This window comes from Suncus etruscus, chromosome 4, assembly GCF_024139225.1.
Source record: "Suncus etruscus isolate mSunEtr1 chromosome 4, mSunEtr1.pri.cur, whole genome shotgun sequence".
In the NCBI taxonomy this organism is placed as follows: Eukaryota; Metazoa; Chordata; class Mammalia; order Eulipotyphla; family Soricidae; genus Suncus; species Suncus etruscus.
In genome coordinates, this window is record NC_064851.1 from 140,131,514 (window position 1) to 140,149,829 (window position 18,316).

At 36.0% G+C, this 18,316-nt stretch overlaps 1 protein-coding gene across 3 annotated transcripts in view; it reads left to right on the plus strand.

The window, feature by feature from the left end:
* Nucleotides 1-18,316, plus strand: part of NRG1 (neuregulin 1) — a 218,956-nt gene that overhangs the window by 98,754 nt on the left and 101,886 nt on the right. For 2 of the 3 annotated variants that reach the window (XM_049772341.1, XM_049772343.1), the window contains exon 1: nt 2,638-3,970. The exons of the other annotated variant lie outside the window; for it this stretch is intronic. In XM_049772341.1, coding sequence (XP_049628298.1) covers nt 3,304-3,970 — 667 coding nt within the window. In that variant the 5' untranslated portion in view covers nt 2,638-3,303. Of the gene's footprint in view, nt 1-2,637; nt 3,971-18,316 lie in introns of those variants that run through there. 3 annotated transcript variants of the gene reach the window in all.

The window sequence follows — 18,316 nt, forward strand, 5'->3', positions numbered from 1 at the left end:
TGGGATTCTGGCTCTCTGTAAGCTGACCTCAGTACCAAGGGTGTCTAAGGTTCACAGAATCCATTTCCTGATATAACACATATGTAGCCAATCTAATTTGATAACTCAGGGGTAAGAACAACTGTAGCCGCCCCCAAGATTTTTCTGATGTTTTACCTTAGCTTTGTATATTCTTTGCCTTGCAAGTGCCTGGATTATAGCAAATAGAATAATAACTAGCAATTTCTTTGTCCGCTGAAAATAATAAAGGTGAGGTGAATAGTTGTTACTGTTGCAAATTACCCTTTTCCTTAGCTATGAGCAACTGCATCTTTTCCAAACAATGTGATGTAGGGCATCCTGAACCTATTTCTATTCTGAAATTTGTATGACCTTGGTGGTAGAAGAAATGTTAATGTATTACACTTGAACATAATATTGGATTGGGGCCAAATTGAGGAGTTAAGTGCCACATATATAATTGGGTGACCTTTGAAACAATTATAAATTGTCCTAATTTGGTATATTTTATCTGCTTATTTTTAAGTATTTACATTAATAACCTATAATTAAATTTAGGTCTCATTTTCAATACTGCAAAGGTTTCAATTACAGATTTTCTATGATAGGAAATTTCACATTTATTGATAGAATCCTCAGGTTCTCACTGGCATAAAAAATGAAATAGAGAGAAAAAAGCTAGAATGTAGGAATAGAGAATTATTTTAATTATTGATTCTGATCAGGTAAGTGCAGATTCTATAAAGATAAACTTAAGGATAACTCATTTTACCCATAAGCTTGTATAAGTAGCAATTACAATTAGACAAAATGCTTGAGGTTTGTATATTCTTACTTATATTCTTATAGTTCTGCAAATAGATTTTAAGACAGCAATTCCATTTTACATTTTTTATTATTATGAAGTAGTTTTATTGAACTGAAACATTAATGAGCTTACCATGACTACTCAAAGCTTAGAATTCTTTTGAAGCAGTGAAAATACTGCAAGTCAAAATAGAATGTACTTAAAGCAAATTTCTATTCAGGATTTGAACTCTAAATTTCATTGTTTTCGGAGACTCTATGATTAAATACATCATGTATGTTTAAAAGGTGGTGTCAAAATTCTGGTTGACATAGGTGAACAAGCTGGTTTTGGGACACCATCCTGATAGATAATCACAATAAAGCGTGGCTTCATGGTCCAGCTGCATGTGGTGTGGGCAGACAGACATGGAGGGAGGGGCAGGATCAAGGCTCTGTTTTCTGTTAAGGACAATGTATTCCTTCTTAAAAACTGCTGTTTTTAAGCAGAGGGAAAGTCAGGCACAGAAACTATTTGTAAGCTAAAGCCACTGAAACCTAATTCAGTAGGCAGGCTCTTACAGAAAACTCTTCTTAATACATGCAGTGCGGTAATAGCTGAGGACATGTGGTACATATTACAGCGCCGAGGGAATTCAGCACTCCGCAGTGTGGAGTCACCATGAAGGCTAATTTCGAGATGAAGTGGTAGCCTTTGCTCCCTTGCTAACTCTGCTACTACCACCAGTGTTTCTTATTAGCATGACCTTAGTCTAGGGCAGCTGTGGGTGGGATGAAGAGATGACATTTAAAGGGGCTGCCAGAAGTTCCACCAGGCCACCAGAAATTCTCCCTATTCTTTATTGCCTCCTGTATCTACTCAGCCTTGGTGCTGGGAGGCCAGTTCTGCAGGCAGCGCTGTCCATGGTTAGGAAAAATGTTCTGACTCTTGCTTGAAATCAGGTAATAGCAGTTCACATGGGGAGCAAACTTATTTGAGGACTAGGGAAAGAATGCTATCTCCCAGCAGCAGGCAGGAAGAAATTGCTTTTGAAAAGCTTACCTCTCCAGGGAGGAATCAGATATCAGACTTTGCCAAGCCTCAGGTCCAACCCATAAGGTCCCACCTACCCACCCCACCCCCCAGCCCTGCCACCCCTTCCCATCCCAGCTTTGTTAGAGTGCTAGCATCGATTCTCTGGCTTTTTCTGACTCAACTGTGGGGTGAAGGAAAAAAAAAGAGCTAGCAAGACTGAAAACAAACAAGATGGGGCGGCAAAGTGGGGTCGCTTTTGTACAGAACAGCAGCAAAGTGGTAAGGTCTAAGCTTAACTGTAGCCTGCCTGCTTCTCTTTGATTTGATGGCCTTTATTCCTTCTAATTGGATAAAATAGGAAGTCACTGGCAGTCCTGTGTTGCTGGGTATCCTGATTTTACTCAGACAAGCAGCAGCAGTTCTGGGGGGGGGGGGTCGGAGTAGAAGAAAGAAAGAGAGAGAGAGAGAGAGAGAGAGAGAGAGAGAGAGAGAGAGAGAGAGAGAGAGAGAGAGAGAGAGAGAGAGAGAGAGAGAGAGAGAGAGAGAGAGAGAGAGAGAGAGAGAGAGAGAGAGAGAGAGAGAGAGAGAGAGAGAGAGAGAGAGAAGAAGAAAAGGCGAAAGAAGAAGGGCGTGTAAGAGAAGAGAGAACAAGGGAGCCAAAGTCTTTTGACTGTGGAAGGGAAAGCTAGAGAGAGCCAGGGAAGAAGCAGCCAGCCCAAGGAAGAGCTGCAGAGGAAGAAAGTGAATGAGCGCTCAAGAAGGACAAAGAGGAGTGGTGGTGGGGGGCTGGGGGTGGAGGCAGGAAGGGAGTTACCGCCCCTCTTGGCCGCGCTCTTCCCTTCTGAGCCCTCCGCGATGGTCCAGTTCGCAGTGATGCTGGGAGGGCAGGCACCTGCTGCTCTGTAATGATTCAGCCGCTTTCCGCCGCCGCGTTAACACAACAGGATGCTGTTGCTACTGTCACTGCTGCCTCTGCTGCCGCCGCCGCTGCTGCCGCCGCTGCCGCCGCCGCTGGTCCTGTTTTTGCTTTTACTTCTCCTGCATGACAGTTGTTTTCTCCATCTCAGCACCCAGCAGCTTCAGATGCCCGAGGTGAGAAACATGCCTTTCACTTTGGGCTACTGGTTTACTTAATCGACTCTCTGCTCAGCTCCTGTTTCTCTTTGGGCCACCCATCCTTGTCCTCCGGACCTACCTACCTTACCAGGATGGTTGGGAGAAGCCTTTAAAAGAACTGCCAAAGTGGCCCAGAAACAGCAGGCAAGAATTACCAGGTTACTTTGACTTGTTAGTTGCTAGAAGCTTTTTTTCCACTCCCCCAACCCCCCGGCTTTCTCCTGAACTCCTCTTGCTTTGGATAATGGCCTTGGACTTGGAAGACTTATCGATTTCCCCCTGTAAGATGCTGTCTCATTTGGTTGGGGGGGGGCTTGGCGTGGTAATGGACCGCGAGAGAGGCCAGGCCTTCTGGAGGTGAGCCGATGGAGATTTATTCCCCAGACATGTCCGAGGCCGCTGCGGAGAGGTCCTCCAGCCCCTCCACCCAGCTCAGTACAGACCCATCTCTGGATGGGCTTCCAGCAGCAGAAGACATGCCAGAGACTCAGACTGAAGATGGGAGAATCCGTGGACTGGTGGGCCTGGCAGTTCCCTGTTGTGTGTGCCTGGAAGCTGAGCGTCTGAGAGGTTGCCTCAACTCGGAGAAAATCTGCATTGTCCCCATTCTGGCTTGCCTGGTGAGCCTTTGCCTCTGCATTGCTGGCCTCAAGTGGGTCTTTGTGGACAAGATATTTGAGTATGACTCTCCGACTCACCTTGACCCTGGGGGGTTAGGCCAGGACCCTATTATCTCTCTGGACCCAACAGCAGCCTCAGCTGTGTGGGTACCATCTGAGACACACACTTCACCTGTCTCTAGGGCTCAATCTGAAACGGAGGTTCAAGTTACAGCACAAGTTGACAATGGTGTTGCAGCCTCTGAACCGCCCTTGGCACCCACCCCGAAGAATCGTATATTTGCTTTTTCTTTCCTGCCTTCCACTGCACCAGCCTTCCCTTCACCCACAAGGAACCCTGAGATGAAAACACCTAAGTCAGCAACTCAGCCACAAACCACAGAAACTAATCTCCAAACTGCTCCTAAACTTTGTAAGTAGAGAGCAAGCTGATACTAAATAAGGAGAAGGGGTGGGCTCAAGATCCCCAAAAGGCATTTTTTTTCATAGAGTTTGGAATAGTCTCTTTCTCGGTTTGCACTTTTAGTACCCAGTTGTGTGGAGGCACAGTCAGTGACAGGGATGCTCAGGATGGCAGAGAATCGAATGAGCTTGTAAACTCCTGGTAGTATAGTGCCCTGCAACAACAGCTCCCTTGAGCTGGATTGATAAATCCTAAAGTGGGAGACATTAAACCTCAGCCTTTGCTAGTCCTGCTGAAATTGAAATTAATTCATTTCATATTGGACAGTTTGAAAGTAAAACATTAAACCATTATTTATCATATCAATAAAACCTACAGAAAGGAGGAGGATTTTGTAGTCTTTTCCCCACTAGGTGGTCCATGGCCCCCCTCTTCTTTAAAGACCCTCTTTACTCTGCAGCTCCCAAACTCCCTGTTATCTTTCTCCAGCTCTTTCTCCTGGTCCTTTAGCTACTTCCCCCCCCCCACATTGGTTCTTCATTGGTTCTTCCGGATCTTCATCAAGTCTTTGCACACCTCTAGTTCTTCACCTCTCATAATGGTACATTCTTGCTGTCCTGCCTAATTGTACATTCAGGTCTTGAGCACTTAGGAAGGGTAGTTCTATTTTGTTCAGGACACGGTGGAAATCTTCATGAAAAGATTTCTCCAATTAGTCTGATCTGCTGTAATGAAATGCGTCAAGAGCATCTTAGGCAATCCTTAAAGAGTACGAGATGCATTAGTAAGGTGCATTGTTTTTGAGACATGTCATTTTTGCCTGTCAGAGTGCAGCATGAAGCAGCCAAGTTGAATAACCTGTGAGTGCAGAGAGTTCATGCTCTTGAAACAAGACAGAGTGATATAGTACTGTGCATTCAGGGTCATCTTGGGGCTTTAGAAAAGAGAGTTGGCAGGGACAGAGCTATGACTTGTCAGATTGTTCTCAAAATCCATGATAGGAGGGAGGAGATTTTTATAACTTAAAAAATGTTGTTGATTCATTTTGTTTTCTCTCTCTCCTCACTTTTTTTTTAATCATGTATGAGTATAGCCTTAATGGAAACTAGTAAAAGATCAGAGATTTTGGTCCTTATTAGGATATATAAACTCTTAGAGTTAAAGGAGAGTTGGGGGTTAAGTATCTTTTTACTTTAGGTAATGAAGAATAACGATCATCTTTTCCAGTTATGGTCAGGATGAGATAGATATGTGTGTTGTAGAGAAAGTTGATTTGTGATGTGATTGAAGATAATTTTATCACCCTGATTGAGCAGCAAAGATTATTTTAAAAGAGGCTTGTTTTTCAGGTGTAATTAGGGAAGAACCTTCTTTCTGCAGACACTGCTTTGCCTCTCTGTTAAATCCCTGAAGCATCATTAAAAGGTCTGACAGACATCACTGCATTCGTTGCGTCTTCCCACCTGGCAAAGTGACCGGGAAATAATACCCAGATGAAATGACAGGCTATAAAAAGCAAGTGCAGATCCTGCAAAAAGAAGCAGAATTCACCAGGAAGACAAGGTTACTTCTCAGTCATTCCCACTTTAAACATTTAATCTTTAGTTAAAAATGTAGCTAAGTATGTTTACTTGCCTGAAACATAAAGCGGATGTTTTGAAAAACAAACAAACAAAAAACAAACAAAAAAACAAAAAAAAAACACCTCTTTGATTAGATTCTCAGTTTTTTTTTAATCTGAGGAAAATGCAAAGAGATGCCCAACGGTTTCCTGATCTATGATCATGTCAGAAAGTATCTTGTGATATTTTGAGAAATTATTTTAATGGTAAAATTTTTTAATGTGTGTTTTAATAGATTATGCATTCCATATGGGTTTTTTTCTCCTTTTTTTTTCAAACCTAGGCATTGATTTTTGTGGCATTTGCATTGAGTGGAAGAGATTTACTGCTGCCTAAAAGCATCACTCGTGGCCAGTCCTGGCCAGACACACAGCTGCAGCTTCTCAAGTGCATTGGATATAAGCCTGCAAAAGCAGTCTGGGAAGTAGTTTTCCCCTGAAAAGTTAGGGGTAGACAGTTGGTTAACACTACAGTTGATAGGGTTTTCTGTGTGGGAAATTGTTAATTTTGGAAATGAATTAGACCAGCACACTTTTTTTTCACACACTCATTTTGGCTGTTTTGGTCGTTTTAGAAAAACTTGTCATCATTGAATAAAGGAAAGCAATAAATAAATGAAGCTTCAAAGTAGTTTATAATTCCAGTCTTTTTTATTTTGTTTCCCTTCACCAAGTAAGTATTGGCTAGTCACAGAGAGAATCAGAGCTCCTTTCACTATGTGTATTTTCAGTTTTTGACATGAACTCTGCTGTCAAAGCTTACATTTTAGAATGATATTATCATATCTGAAGCATGCTCTTCAGTGGTTTTGGGACTTCCTCCTCCTTTTCCTATCTGTCTCAGCATACTCAGCATATTATGCACAGAGCTATAGTCTTCAAGGTCATAGTCTGTTGAGGGCTAATTGATTCTTCTTTATCCTGGAGCCTGAACAGAGTGGAAGAGAGACAGTCCAAGTAATTGTGTCTGCCATGTTATTCCCCAAACCAATCTACTTACTGGGTCTTAGGGTTTTATTCCTATAAATACTAGAATTACTCTTGCTGACTCTTTTTAAATTATTTTTGTTTTTATTAGGATGAGAGAGTGTAACATTTAAATTGTGCCTAAGTTCAGCCTCTAGGTCAGATTTACAAAATGGGTATTTCTTTCATAATTTAATTTGATTTTATGTGTACTCTAACAATCTAGACACATATATGCTTATATATGTCTACCTATGGGTAGATATTAAGAAATCTAATACAGGATTGGAAATAAATATACATTTCATATATGTATACTAATTTCTCTGAGGTTACTGGTTTCCTATTACATTGTCATTAAAATTCTATAATATTTTAAATCTTTTTTCTTTTTTATTATTGGAAGAAACCAAACCAAGGGCCTTACACATGGAAAATGTATTCTATCCTTGGGCTACATTTGGCCCCCATACTAAGTAAGTTTTTGTTTTTCACTGAGTCACACACTGTTTGAACCATTCTTTGTTTTCTTTGCCTCTTTTTTTTTTTAAAGTTTCCTTCATTTATATGGAAGCACTAATTCTGATTGAAAGAAAACTTACATTGGTGTAAAAAATTAAATTGAAGCCAGGTGACAATAATGCTATTTTTAAAAGATGGGTTAGTTTAGAATGGAAGGACCCGCTTGACAATAGGTTTTTTGGAACATGCACAAATCAGTATTTTCATCTTAGGTAATATTGTTTTACTTTGTATTAAATCCTTGTTTGGGGTGGATTGCAGTGCAAACCATTGTTACCACAGTGACAACATGAATCACAACCATTTACTAAAACCCAACATGATTAATGAAATGCTCAGAAGGATTTATTTCCTTCTGCTTAAAGTGACATTCATGTTAAACCCAATATGCTTTTCTGGTTTGTAACAATTCTGCTTGAGTTATTGCAGAATAGTGATTTTAGTTACTTTTGACATTTTATCTCCTTTTAAAGCTGAAAGAAATGGAAAGATCCTCAATGTGAATGAAACATGAGCACTGAAAGACATTGAAATTCCTTAAAATTGACAAATTTCTGAAAGGCTTAGTTAAAAACCCCAAATGTCAAAAATCATAGTACTGTTCCATCTGTGAGAATTAACCCTTCATACTCTGCTAGTTTCTCCTATCATATTTTCTCTGTTCTAGAGACTTAGAGCAGGAACTAGCTCTAGTTGTTTAAGTGGCATTAAGTGCTAAGGAAGGACCAATCAAGTGTGTAGCATGCTTGTTTCATCCATACCATGTTTATTTTCCTTTTGAAAACTGCTTTTATAGGGTGAGTTCTTTCCTATCATGTAAAAGTGGTTTAGTGGCTCACCTCTTTCCTGAACATTATACATTTATTATTCCTTCTTATTCCTTTATGATGCACTTAGATCAGTTCTTTTTCCTTCACCCTCCCAATTGTTCTGGAATCTTTCTTTGTATTCTGCTATTGTCATTTTAACTTTATGTGCCAGTAATTCACTGCATTCTAAGATATCAAAGCATATTCACTTATCCTTTATTTCAGATTTATTTAAGTACTGGATGGCATGCATGTATATTCAAAGGCTCCTAGAAAAATATCTAGACTATAAACAATATACTGTACTTTACTGACTTTTGTCAATAATCAGAATATGTCATCTTTTTATCTCATTTTTTCTTTTTATTGTATGGCTTTTGTAACTTTCTCTGTTGACTTTATTTTTGTGCTTGTAAAAATTAGGATTTTTGCATCCCTGGAAAAACTGTATCCCAAATTGTATGTCTAACTTTCTTAATTCTCTTTTCTTTATAAAAGGGTAAAGGAAAAGGTCCTTTATAGCTTAAAAATCTGAGACATAAAATTTTCAAGTTGTCTTGGAGCTAAAGAAATAGTATTGGGAGTTAGGAACTTGCCTTTCATACAGCTGACCTCAGTTCAATCCCCAGCACTGCATTTGCTTTCCCAGCAAGAATAGAAGTGATCGCTGAATGCACAGCAAAGAGTAATTCCTGAGCACATCTGAGCTTAGGTGGGTGGGTGGTTGTATGGATAATAGATAGATAGATAGATAGATAGATAGATAGATAGATAGATAGATAGATAGATAGATAGATAGATAGATAGAAAATAGTTGATCCTAGTATTTTCAGTTTTACTGTCTGAGAAAGATTATGACTTGCTAAGACTTTACTAATCTCAAACTAAATAAACAGTTGAATTCAGATATCTTTCACATGAATACTATAGAGTTAACAGGTGGGAGGGTTCATGAAAAATAATTTTTCCTTCTTGCAATCTTCACAGCAGTGAATTTAGTCCTGTGTGTGTAAGCATTCTATCTGTTCTGTGTGAGCATTCAAGGCTACTTCTAAATAGTATAACTTACCTTCTATAATCCTAGAATTTTCTATATTGGGCATTTATTTGTAGATATTATCTGAGTGACTTCTGGTAAAAATATTCAGAGCTGGAAAAGGAAATTAACTTGCTCAGCCTATCTATATCTAAGAGTGGCCATGCTGAGAATAAAGCTGAAGTGATCTTTTCGATTTTTTTCCTTTTATTAAAACACTGTGATTACAAAGTTACTCATGATTGAGTTTCTTACAATTGTACACCACCCTTCACCCATGAATATTTCCTGCCTTCCCCACCTCCCCCTGCCTGCCTCTAGAGTAGATATTTTACCCCTTCTTCTCTTTCCTTCCCTCCTTTTCTCCCTACCTTCTTTCTCTCACTCTTACTTTTCCTCCATTTAGGTACTGTGATTTTCACTATTGTTAATGAATGGATACTGTGCATATCATTTTATCTCTGTTCAATACCCAGTTATTGCCCAGAGTGATCAATCCCAATGGCATTGTCATAGTGCTCCCTTCTCTATCCTAACTGCACTGGTCCACTATTTGTAGCAATTTTCCTACCATTGGACTGGTCCTCCTGGCCCTCATCTTTATTGTCTCTGAATTTATTAATACGTTATCATTTTTTATTATATTCCAGAAATGATTGATATTATTCTATGTCTGTCCCTCTCCCTCTGAGTCATTTGAAGTGATCTTTCCTTTCATTTCACTATACCTGGATTTTCTTCTCCAAATTAATTTCAGTATTTATGTGAAAATGATGCAAATTAATTTCACTTAAATACATTTTGTTTTCTGTTCAATTTTTAACTCTTAATTGGTGAAAACTTAATTGCTTCATCACAGATGTCATATGTGGAGAAGATAATGTTACCTCTATAATTTTGAGTTGTGTGCTACTGACTGATATCTCTACAAAGGTTGGACACACCCCTCACAAAAACTCAGTATACTTGAGAATTTAAAGATCAGAGCTCTCTTAATTGAAATGCACTCTTCGTCTGGAAACTGTTTTGTTTCTTCTTTACAGAAGCAATGACCCTGTTGAGGAAAATTTATGTAGTTGGTTTAAAGTTACAGAGATAAGTGGAACTGTTAGGGACAATAAGGCCTTAAAAGAGATACAGAAAACACCAAGTCCTGGATTATAATACAATAAAGATGAAACCAGTATCAGTTTTCTTAATCATTTGGTTTTTGTCACTTATTCATTTATGAGGGATGGGGGATCAGGCCATATCTGGCAATGCTCAAGTTTTACTTCTGGCACTGCACTCAGGAATTACAACTGGCAGCTCAGGAGGGATCATATGGGATGCTTGGGATCTAATGTGGGTTGGCCACAGGCAAGGCAAGCACTGTACTCACTGTTGCTTTGGTCCCACCTTATTAACTTTTTTTCCTCCTCAAATCTTGATAGTTTTGTATCTATCTATCTATCTATCTATCTATCTATCTATCTATCTATCTATCTATCTATCTATCTATCTATCTATCTATCTATCTATCTATCTATGTCTGGGGGAGAGGGGTTAGAAGTAAAATATGAATTGAAGAGGTATCACGATAAAGTGTGTACATTTAATTGAAACTTATTATCACTTTTTTTTCAATTCCACTTAATCTCTGTAACTTTGAATCAATTACTTTGCCACTTCAAAATAGTTTTTAGGAATTGGAGTTAAGTCGGTAGGGGACTTGCCTTGCATGGGGCCATGCTAGGCTTGGTCCCTGACACCCCATGTGTCCCCTGAGCCCCAAGAGGATTTATCTCTGAGCACAAAAGCAAGGAGTATGTCCTGAGCATGCTAATCTTACAAAAAAAATCTGCTTTATGTCCAAGGAAATAGGCATGTTTCCTAAAACTCATGAAACTGTACTTAGTTACAGTGTGAAAAAATTTGACTCTTTAGCATAGGCCTTAAGAAATAACAATATTCTTTTCTTCTATCAGAATTCTTAAATATAGAATTTCTCGATATTGAAAATCCTACCTGGGAATAAATTTTAGTGATTACTTACTTGTGAACTTGTGTTACAATTGCATAGAACTCTACTAAGTTGTGCTATAGAGTCATAAATGAAAGATTTACCACATAAACATTGACTAGAACATATAGATTGCTATTCATTAGGTAATTTCAAAACAATATCTCTGTGTGAGGAACTTTCTTTTGTTTTTCATGAGGAACTTTCTTAAAGGCAGATGATAAGAGAAATTACTTGTAAATTAGAGAGAGGTGGTAACTAAATTGTTCTTGTCGAGAATAGGGAGAATGAAAAAGACTATTTAGAGCTGTGTAGTTTGTGGATATAATTAGACTGAAATGATCTTGCATCCTTTCTGATCTGAATGAAAATTATATTACCAAAATTTTATTGTTCCAAACTGGTATTTTCAGACCTCTAAAGATATATATTAAGATGAATTAGCATTTTACAAAATCCATGGGAATGAAAATGTATATAGAAATTTTTAACTTTCTATTGCTGTACCAGAATTTACAATACTTTGTCACACTCTCATCCATACATCATTATAATACTACTATGGACACCAAAGAGCCCACTTTCTTTCTTTTTTTTAATAATTCTTATTGTGACCGAAGTGAATAACAAATCTTTCACAGTATATTTATGGTACATAGTGACAATGAATCAGGACCATTCCCACCACCAGGATTGTCCTCGCTCTACTCCTTTTCCCAGCATGTATCCCATATCACCCTCCTTTGCCCCCCCCCAATTGCTAGTGTAATTATTCCCCTCTGTGTATAGTTTGTTGTAGATAGGGTATTAATTCTATTGTTGTTGACTTTGGGTTTGGTGTTGAAGTTTTATCTTTTTTTATTTTATTTCCAATCAATGTTCATATGGCTGTTCGGTTCTGGTACCATTCATGTTTATTTTCCCCCTCAATTCATGAGGCAGAATAAGATGATTCAAATTGTGTGGTTTTTTTGAAAGAAGACAAAAAACAATAGTCAAAAAAAGGGCCCACTTTCTTAAACCAGTGTCTCAAACTACCATTGGAATCTTCAGTTTCAAAGATTTTGAACATTTTTGTTTTCTGTTTCTTTTTTAATCATATATATAAGAGCGATCTCTTTTGTGTGTGTAAAGGTGGTGACAACTGCACATATATAGATAAATGGAACTCATTCCTAAAATCCCACCAAATTCTTTATCAATAACAGGTTGATAAATTGTTTTTCATAAACAAAACTTTAATGGTATGTAAATTTAAAGAAATAATATGGGTAATCTATATATAATTTTACATGAGCCAATCATAGATATATGTCATATGGATTAGTGTTCTAATTAGGATTAGTTTTATAATTATGTTATAACTTTATGTATATTATATACATAGTTTATTATATATTTATTTCATTTGACATATATGATATGCATAATATCTTAAAAGGGTAAATTATATGATGAACATAGAGAATTCTATTGAAACAAACTTAAGATGAAGTCTTATTAGTTATGTTATGAGAAACAATTTTACAAAAATTTTGTACTCTTCAGGATATATATACCTAAAGATTATATATGCTGGATATAACTTATAACCTAATGATTTTTTCTACATAAGGTTGTAATTTGTAATTATTAGCATGTACAAAAGTGTAATAAATCATCATATAAATAAGTAGAAAAATGTGAAAACTTTTCTGCTTTGGTAATCTTGATTCTTATTCAAGAATAGTAGATTTACTGCAGAAATTGAAATCAAATCAATATTTGAGAAATGAGGCAGCCCTTTCTTTAGTAAAATATTTAATAATAATCTAGAACAAATTTTGTTGGGATGAAGGTTTTTCTTACTGCATTATGGGAAAAATAAGACTTTCTATGACAATAAAATTGATAGAATAATAAAAAATATTTCTAAGGTAATATACTTTGTTACTCATTAAAATATGATGACTTGATTTATAATAATTTTTGGTTATCTGTTCTTGAGTGTTTTAATTACCTCTATTGAGCTACTGTTACTTCAGATGAAGGGAGAATTTAAAAGTTTTATTTTAATCACAATTAGTCGAACATTTCTTACTCATCTCATTCTCTAATAAAAATGTATTCTAACATTTATTTTATCTTAAAATCTCATTATTTAGAATTGAACAAATGTGCATATACATATCTTATATATGTAAGGACAAAAATAAGACAACAAAACTAGGTAAAGATAGTTATAATCAAACATAAAAGAGGCAAAAATAAACCTAGAACTTAATTCTTGGCACCTATGTAGGTGTCAGATGTTTATATTGCTTTATGTTTCTGTATTGTATATCTGTATCTTTTCTTCTAGTCATAGAATTATATAGATATATCTCTATTCTTTATTCTTTCCTTTATTTCTTTCCGATATGCTATTCCACAGTTTCTTTTTTCTGTCCTCAGACCCCATTACTTTTTCAGTGATCTGACTTGTGTATTTCTTCTCAATTCCCATAATGTTCTGAAATCAGTGTCCCAGTGCATCAAAGATTATGGAACAGATGGCCCAGCTGTGTGCTTTCTTACTAGATGGGTTGGGGGAGAGTGTAAGTGAGACCTTAACCACAGACTTGACCATTACTAGCCTGCTGACTTTCAATGTTGCCTCTTCCTTTGCTAAGTAACAGGAAGTATTTGTTTTATGAAATATGTTGGTCTCACAGCAATAAAAGCTCCATAAATAAGTGGAATGATCTAAAGACAGTAGAATTGAACTCTTGTTAGCATTTGTTTGTAATCCCTTGGTGGAACTTCCTGGGTCATAATTGCTTGCTCTTCTGGGAGCAAAAGGAATCAGTAAGCATTGATTGTTACATGATGCTTAGTATTGCCTACACAGCAAATCTGAAAAATGATTAGTGGCAGCATGCATTGTTATAACAGGTGTCTCTCTTCACTATAATCATTAAATGAGTGGTAAATCTTTAGAGTAAAGTGGGGTGGGAATTAAAATGAATGAGTGAGGGTTTTTGCTTTCTCCATAAAACAACCTTTTAGATTTTTCATAGAAGAACAATAACAATGTTATGATATATGTTATTTCTGTTTATGTAGAAAATTAAAATATTAAATAAAATAATAACTTCAATCTTTCAACCATGTCAGGTCAATGTTTACAAGGAAATCTGCAAATTAACCCTTGCCCAGAAAGTTCAGTTTCATGTCTTGTGTTCCTATAATTTTAATTGATCTGCATTTGGGAATCTTAACTACAGACCTATATATAGGTCTGTAGTTAAGATTCCCAAATGCAGATATATATGTATATGTATATATATGCTATTCATTTATTATTCTATACATTAAAATACCAGTATTATATCTAGTAATATATATATATCTAGATATATATATATCTAGTAATATAGTTCAGTAGGTGTATATGTATATATATGCTATTCATTTAGTATTCTATACATTAAAATACCAGACTATATCTAGTAATATATATATAGTAATATATATATATCTATATATATATCTAGTAATATAGTTCAGTAGGTGAGCTACTTGCCATCATGGGCAAAACAAGTTCTATTCTCAGAATTGCATCTGGACTCCTTAGCACTCCAGAAAGATCCCTGAGCACAGATCTTAGAGTAAGCCCTGAAAACAGCTGATTGTAACCCAAACCACAGTCCCTCTAGTATTTCCCTTCAAAATAGAATCAATGCAGTCTTTTACTGTTTAAATTCTATGGAAAATTAATTATTCTAAATTAGCAAATTATTTATATAGTCTTTGATCTGTCACTTTGAAACTTGCATTATATTTTGGGGGATTGAAATACTTTAATATACAATATTGATAAGTGAAATGTATTGAGTATAGGAGCTTTATAATGTTGATATAAAGTTATATAAATTGGGATTTCTTAAGGACATGGTGGATTATGTTATCAGTTTATTAAATATTGTGGTCTCACTAGGACATAGTGAGCTTGAATTGGAATTATAGCCCCAGATTGATATATATTTTGATAGTGTCATTATTATTGATCATTATTGATCAAAATTAGGATTTCAGGGCTTCAGTACATCATGGAGATGATTTAAACTAAATATTTTCTTTTAGTATAAAGAACAGGCTCAAAGATATTAAAGTCCAGACCAGAAACCATAAATTGTGGGGATTTTAAATATAGTTCATTCTTTAATCTACCAAATAACTTTATAATTAGTACATATTACTAATTGTTAATACTCCTTTTATAGTCTTGCTCACCTGTGGTGTTTGCAGATTATGTTTTATCTAGGTTAAACAAACATTTAAATATTTTTCTCTATAAAATTCTTAAGTTTTGGTGATAATTTTGAGAAAATATGTAAGTTTAATGTTTATAAAACCTATGCTCAGGCTCTTCAGAGTTAGTTATAAAAAACATATGACAAAGAGAAAAATATATTAGTTGGGTCTTTTGACACTAAGGTTTAGAATTCCTGATTTTTACTTCTAGATATTTTATTCATTCATTTATTAGTTCTTTCATAATATATATAATTTGGTAATAAATATTTAGGGGTTAAACATGGTACATAGTAGAAAAATTTGGAGCATATGAACTATTAAAAATTATCAATGTCCTTTATTCTATGTGCTCCAAATTCTCCATAATATAAAAATTAACTTTAATTTCATTTTTCAAGTTCACCATAGCTGACTTATATAAAGTGCTTTTTGGTCTTCACAGCAGGTTACAAACTTTCTAGACTAACTTTTACTGTTCCCTATTGCCACTTGCAGGATCATGGTATAATCAGTTGAGACCTTCCAAAATATTACATTTTGTCCCTCCATTTTTTTTGCTCTTTCTTTTACTTCTACCATAAATGTTGTTTTCCCTCTATCTCTTTGTTCCAAACTTCTACTCTGTATTGTGCATATGTACTGTAAAATTCTTATTTGTTCTCCTTATAATTTGTTACACTTCATAATGTAACTTGTGCTGCTGAAAATTTTGTGAGTTATTACACATCTCATTTTTGTACCCTATATAATGCCTAGCAAAGGATGAAGTCAGTGACCAAGGTGAATAATTTTGGAATTAAAATTCAGGAATTCAGGAATTGATATGTTTACAATAGTTTTAGAAATAAGAAAATGATCTGAAACTGTATCTTATATTTCTTAAATTTTGCTTTAGAGACATTTAATATTATGTATAGGGTCTTAGAGAAAAAAACTATCTTCAAACACAAAATTTCATCTGTTGACTCTGTTGTGGACAATCATATATGTGCATGGTCAAATTTATTTATAGATTTCACAGTGCATTTTATGATAATATGTATGTGACAAAGATAAGGAACTTCCTCAACAATGGTTGTTGAAGTACAACCATAAAATCCCCCAGAGTTGTCATTTTAGAGAAGTCTACTTATAATCCAGATGTAACTAACTACATTAATGTAGTTTAATGTAGCTGATGTTGTTCATTAGAGGATAGCAGTGATTTGGTAATATAAAAATTTTATTAAACAGGGTCACAGCAGTATCATTGGCATTTTATATATGTAAGAGCTTCTGTATATGATCTGCTCAAAAGTTTTACTTTACTCCCAAGGAAAATTTTATATATATTAATATATATATGTATGAAATCTTTTTTATATTTTCACAATTTACAAAGGTAAGAAAGGCTGGTCCTAAAGGGTGATACCACCTCACTGTACTTGTTCCTTTCTTATATTTTTCCCTTTTCTGGGGGGGGTGTTTGGGCCACACCCAGTAGTGACGGTCAGGGGTTACTCCTAGCTATGCATTCAGAAATTGCTCCTGGTTTGGGGGACCATATGGGACGCCAGGGGATTGAACTGCAGTCCATCCTAGATAAGCCACATGCAAGGCAAATGTCCAACCTCTGCACCACCACTCTGGCCCCTCCTTTTACTTTTGGGGGGTGACACCTGATATTGCTCATGATTCTGTGCACAATAATTTCTCCTGGTGGGTTGACTGACCATATGAAGGGTTGAAATTAAGCCCAGGTATGTTACATGCAAGGTATATTTCCTGTACACGCTATCTTTCCAGTCCCTCATTATGCTTTGTTTCAATGATTCATGCTGCTCCCGGCTCACTCCTAACTCTGCACTCAAGGATCACTGATGGTGGGCTCAAAGAATTATATCTGGTGTCAGGAATCAAATTAGGATCAGCCCCATGCTGGCCAAGCACACTACCCATTGTATTATCACTCCAGCTTTCATGTCATTATTTTATTTTTATATTTTTGATTAAAGCACTGTGATTTACAAATCTATTCATAGTTGAGTTTTAAACATATAATATTCCATTTCCAGTTTTTATCATCAGTGTCAGCTTCCTTTCACCAATATTTTCAGTTTCCTTCCCATATCTTTTCCTCCCAGCCTACTGTCTTGACAGGCATCTTTTTAAGTTTGGTAAAATTTGAATCTTATTATTGCAGTGCTGTTGACTCTGTGTTTTGGACTCTATCTGTCCTTCATTAATATCACTGATGTTGCTAAATCTCGTTGGCCCCATTACTTCTCATCTGTTTTTCTCTACCTCCAATTTATATCTTTCCTACTCCCTTTATTTTGAGGTCAACAATGGTCTAGATAACTCCTTTAAATCATTGCATTACCTCAGGCAGTTATTCTAAATACCACATATAATTGATATTATCATGTATTTATTCCAATATATGGATCTCTTCACAAATGTATGTGTGTCATCCTTGTTGGGGCCATGTTACTATTCTTTTCAGTATCATCTTAATTTTAGTGGTGATGCTGAAGTTAGCACCATTCTAACATTCTAATTTTCAAGTTAATTTTTTTTAGATCCTGAAGAATCAATTTTCTTCCTATATTCTTTGTTTCAGGAGTTTATCTCTATAGGGAAAATAAAATCCCAAAGGAATAAGTAAGCAAATATTTGATTGTTTAGTAACTTGGTGGTTTGTATGAAGAAAATAGTTTTGTGAAGTTGTCAGAGTAACAAGTGGGGAGCAAGATAGTTTTTTTTAAAATGATGAGGGTAGGCTGTATGAAAAATTTAAACTAATAATGATTGAAAAGAGATTAGAGAGTTAATCATGTAGAAATAAGGATTCTAGGAAGAGGAAATGGACTGGGCAGGTAGAAGAATAGAAGCCTCTCCAATGTGGCTGAGTAAATGACAGAGAAAGAGAATGCTAAGAAATGACTTCAAAAGAGTGATGAGGGCCTGGATGGGTGAGACATGGCATGCAGATAAGATCTGGAAAAATAGCAAAACTCTGACTCTCATACCTTGTGAAGATTGTGAATCCTTGTGGATATTTTGGTAGTAATGTGATTTGATATGCTCTTGTTTGAAAGGTATCACTGATGGCTCTGTTAAGCATAGATTATGGGGAAGG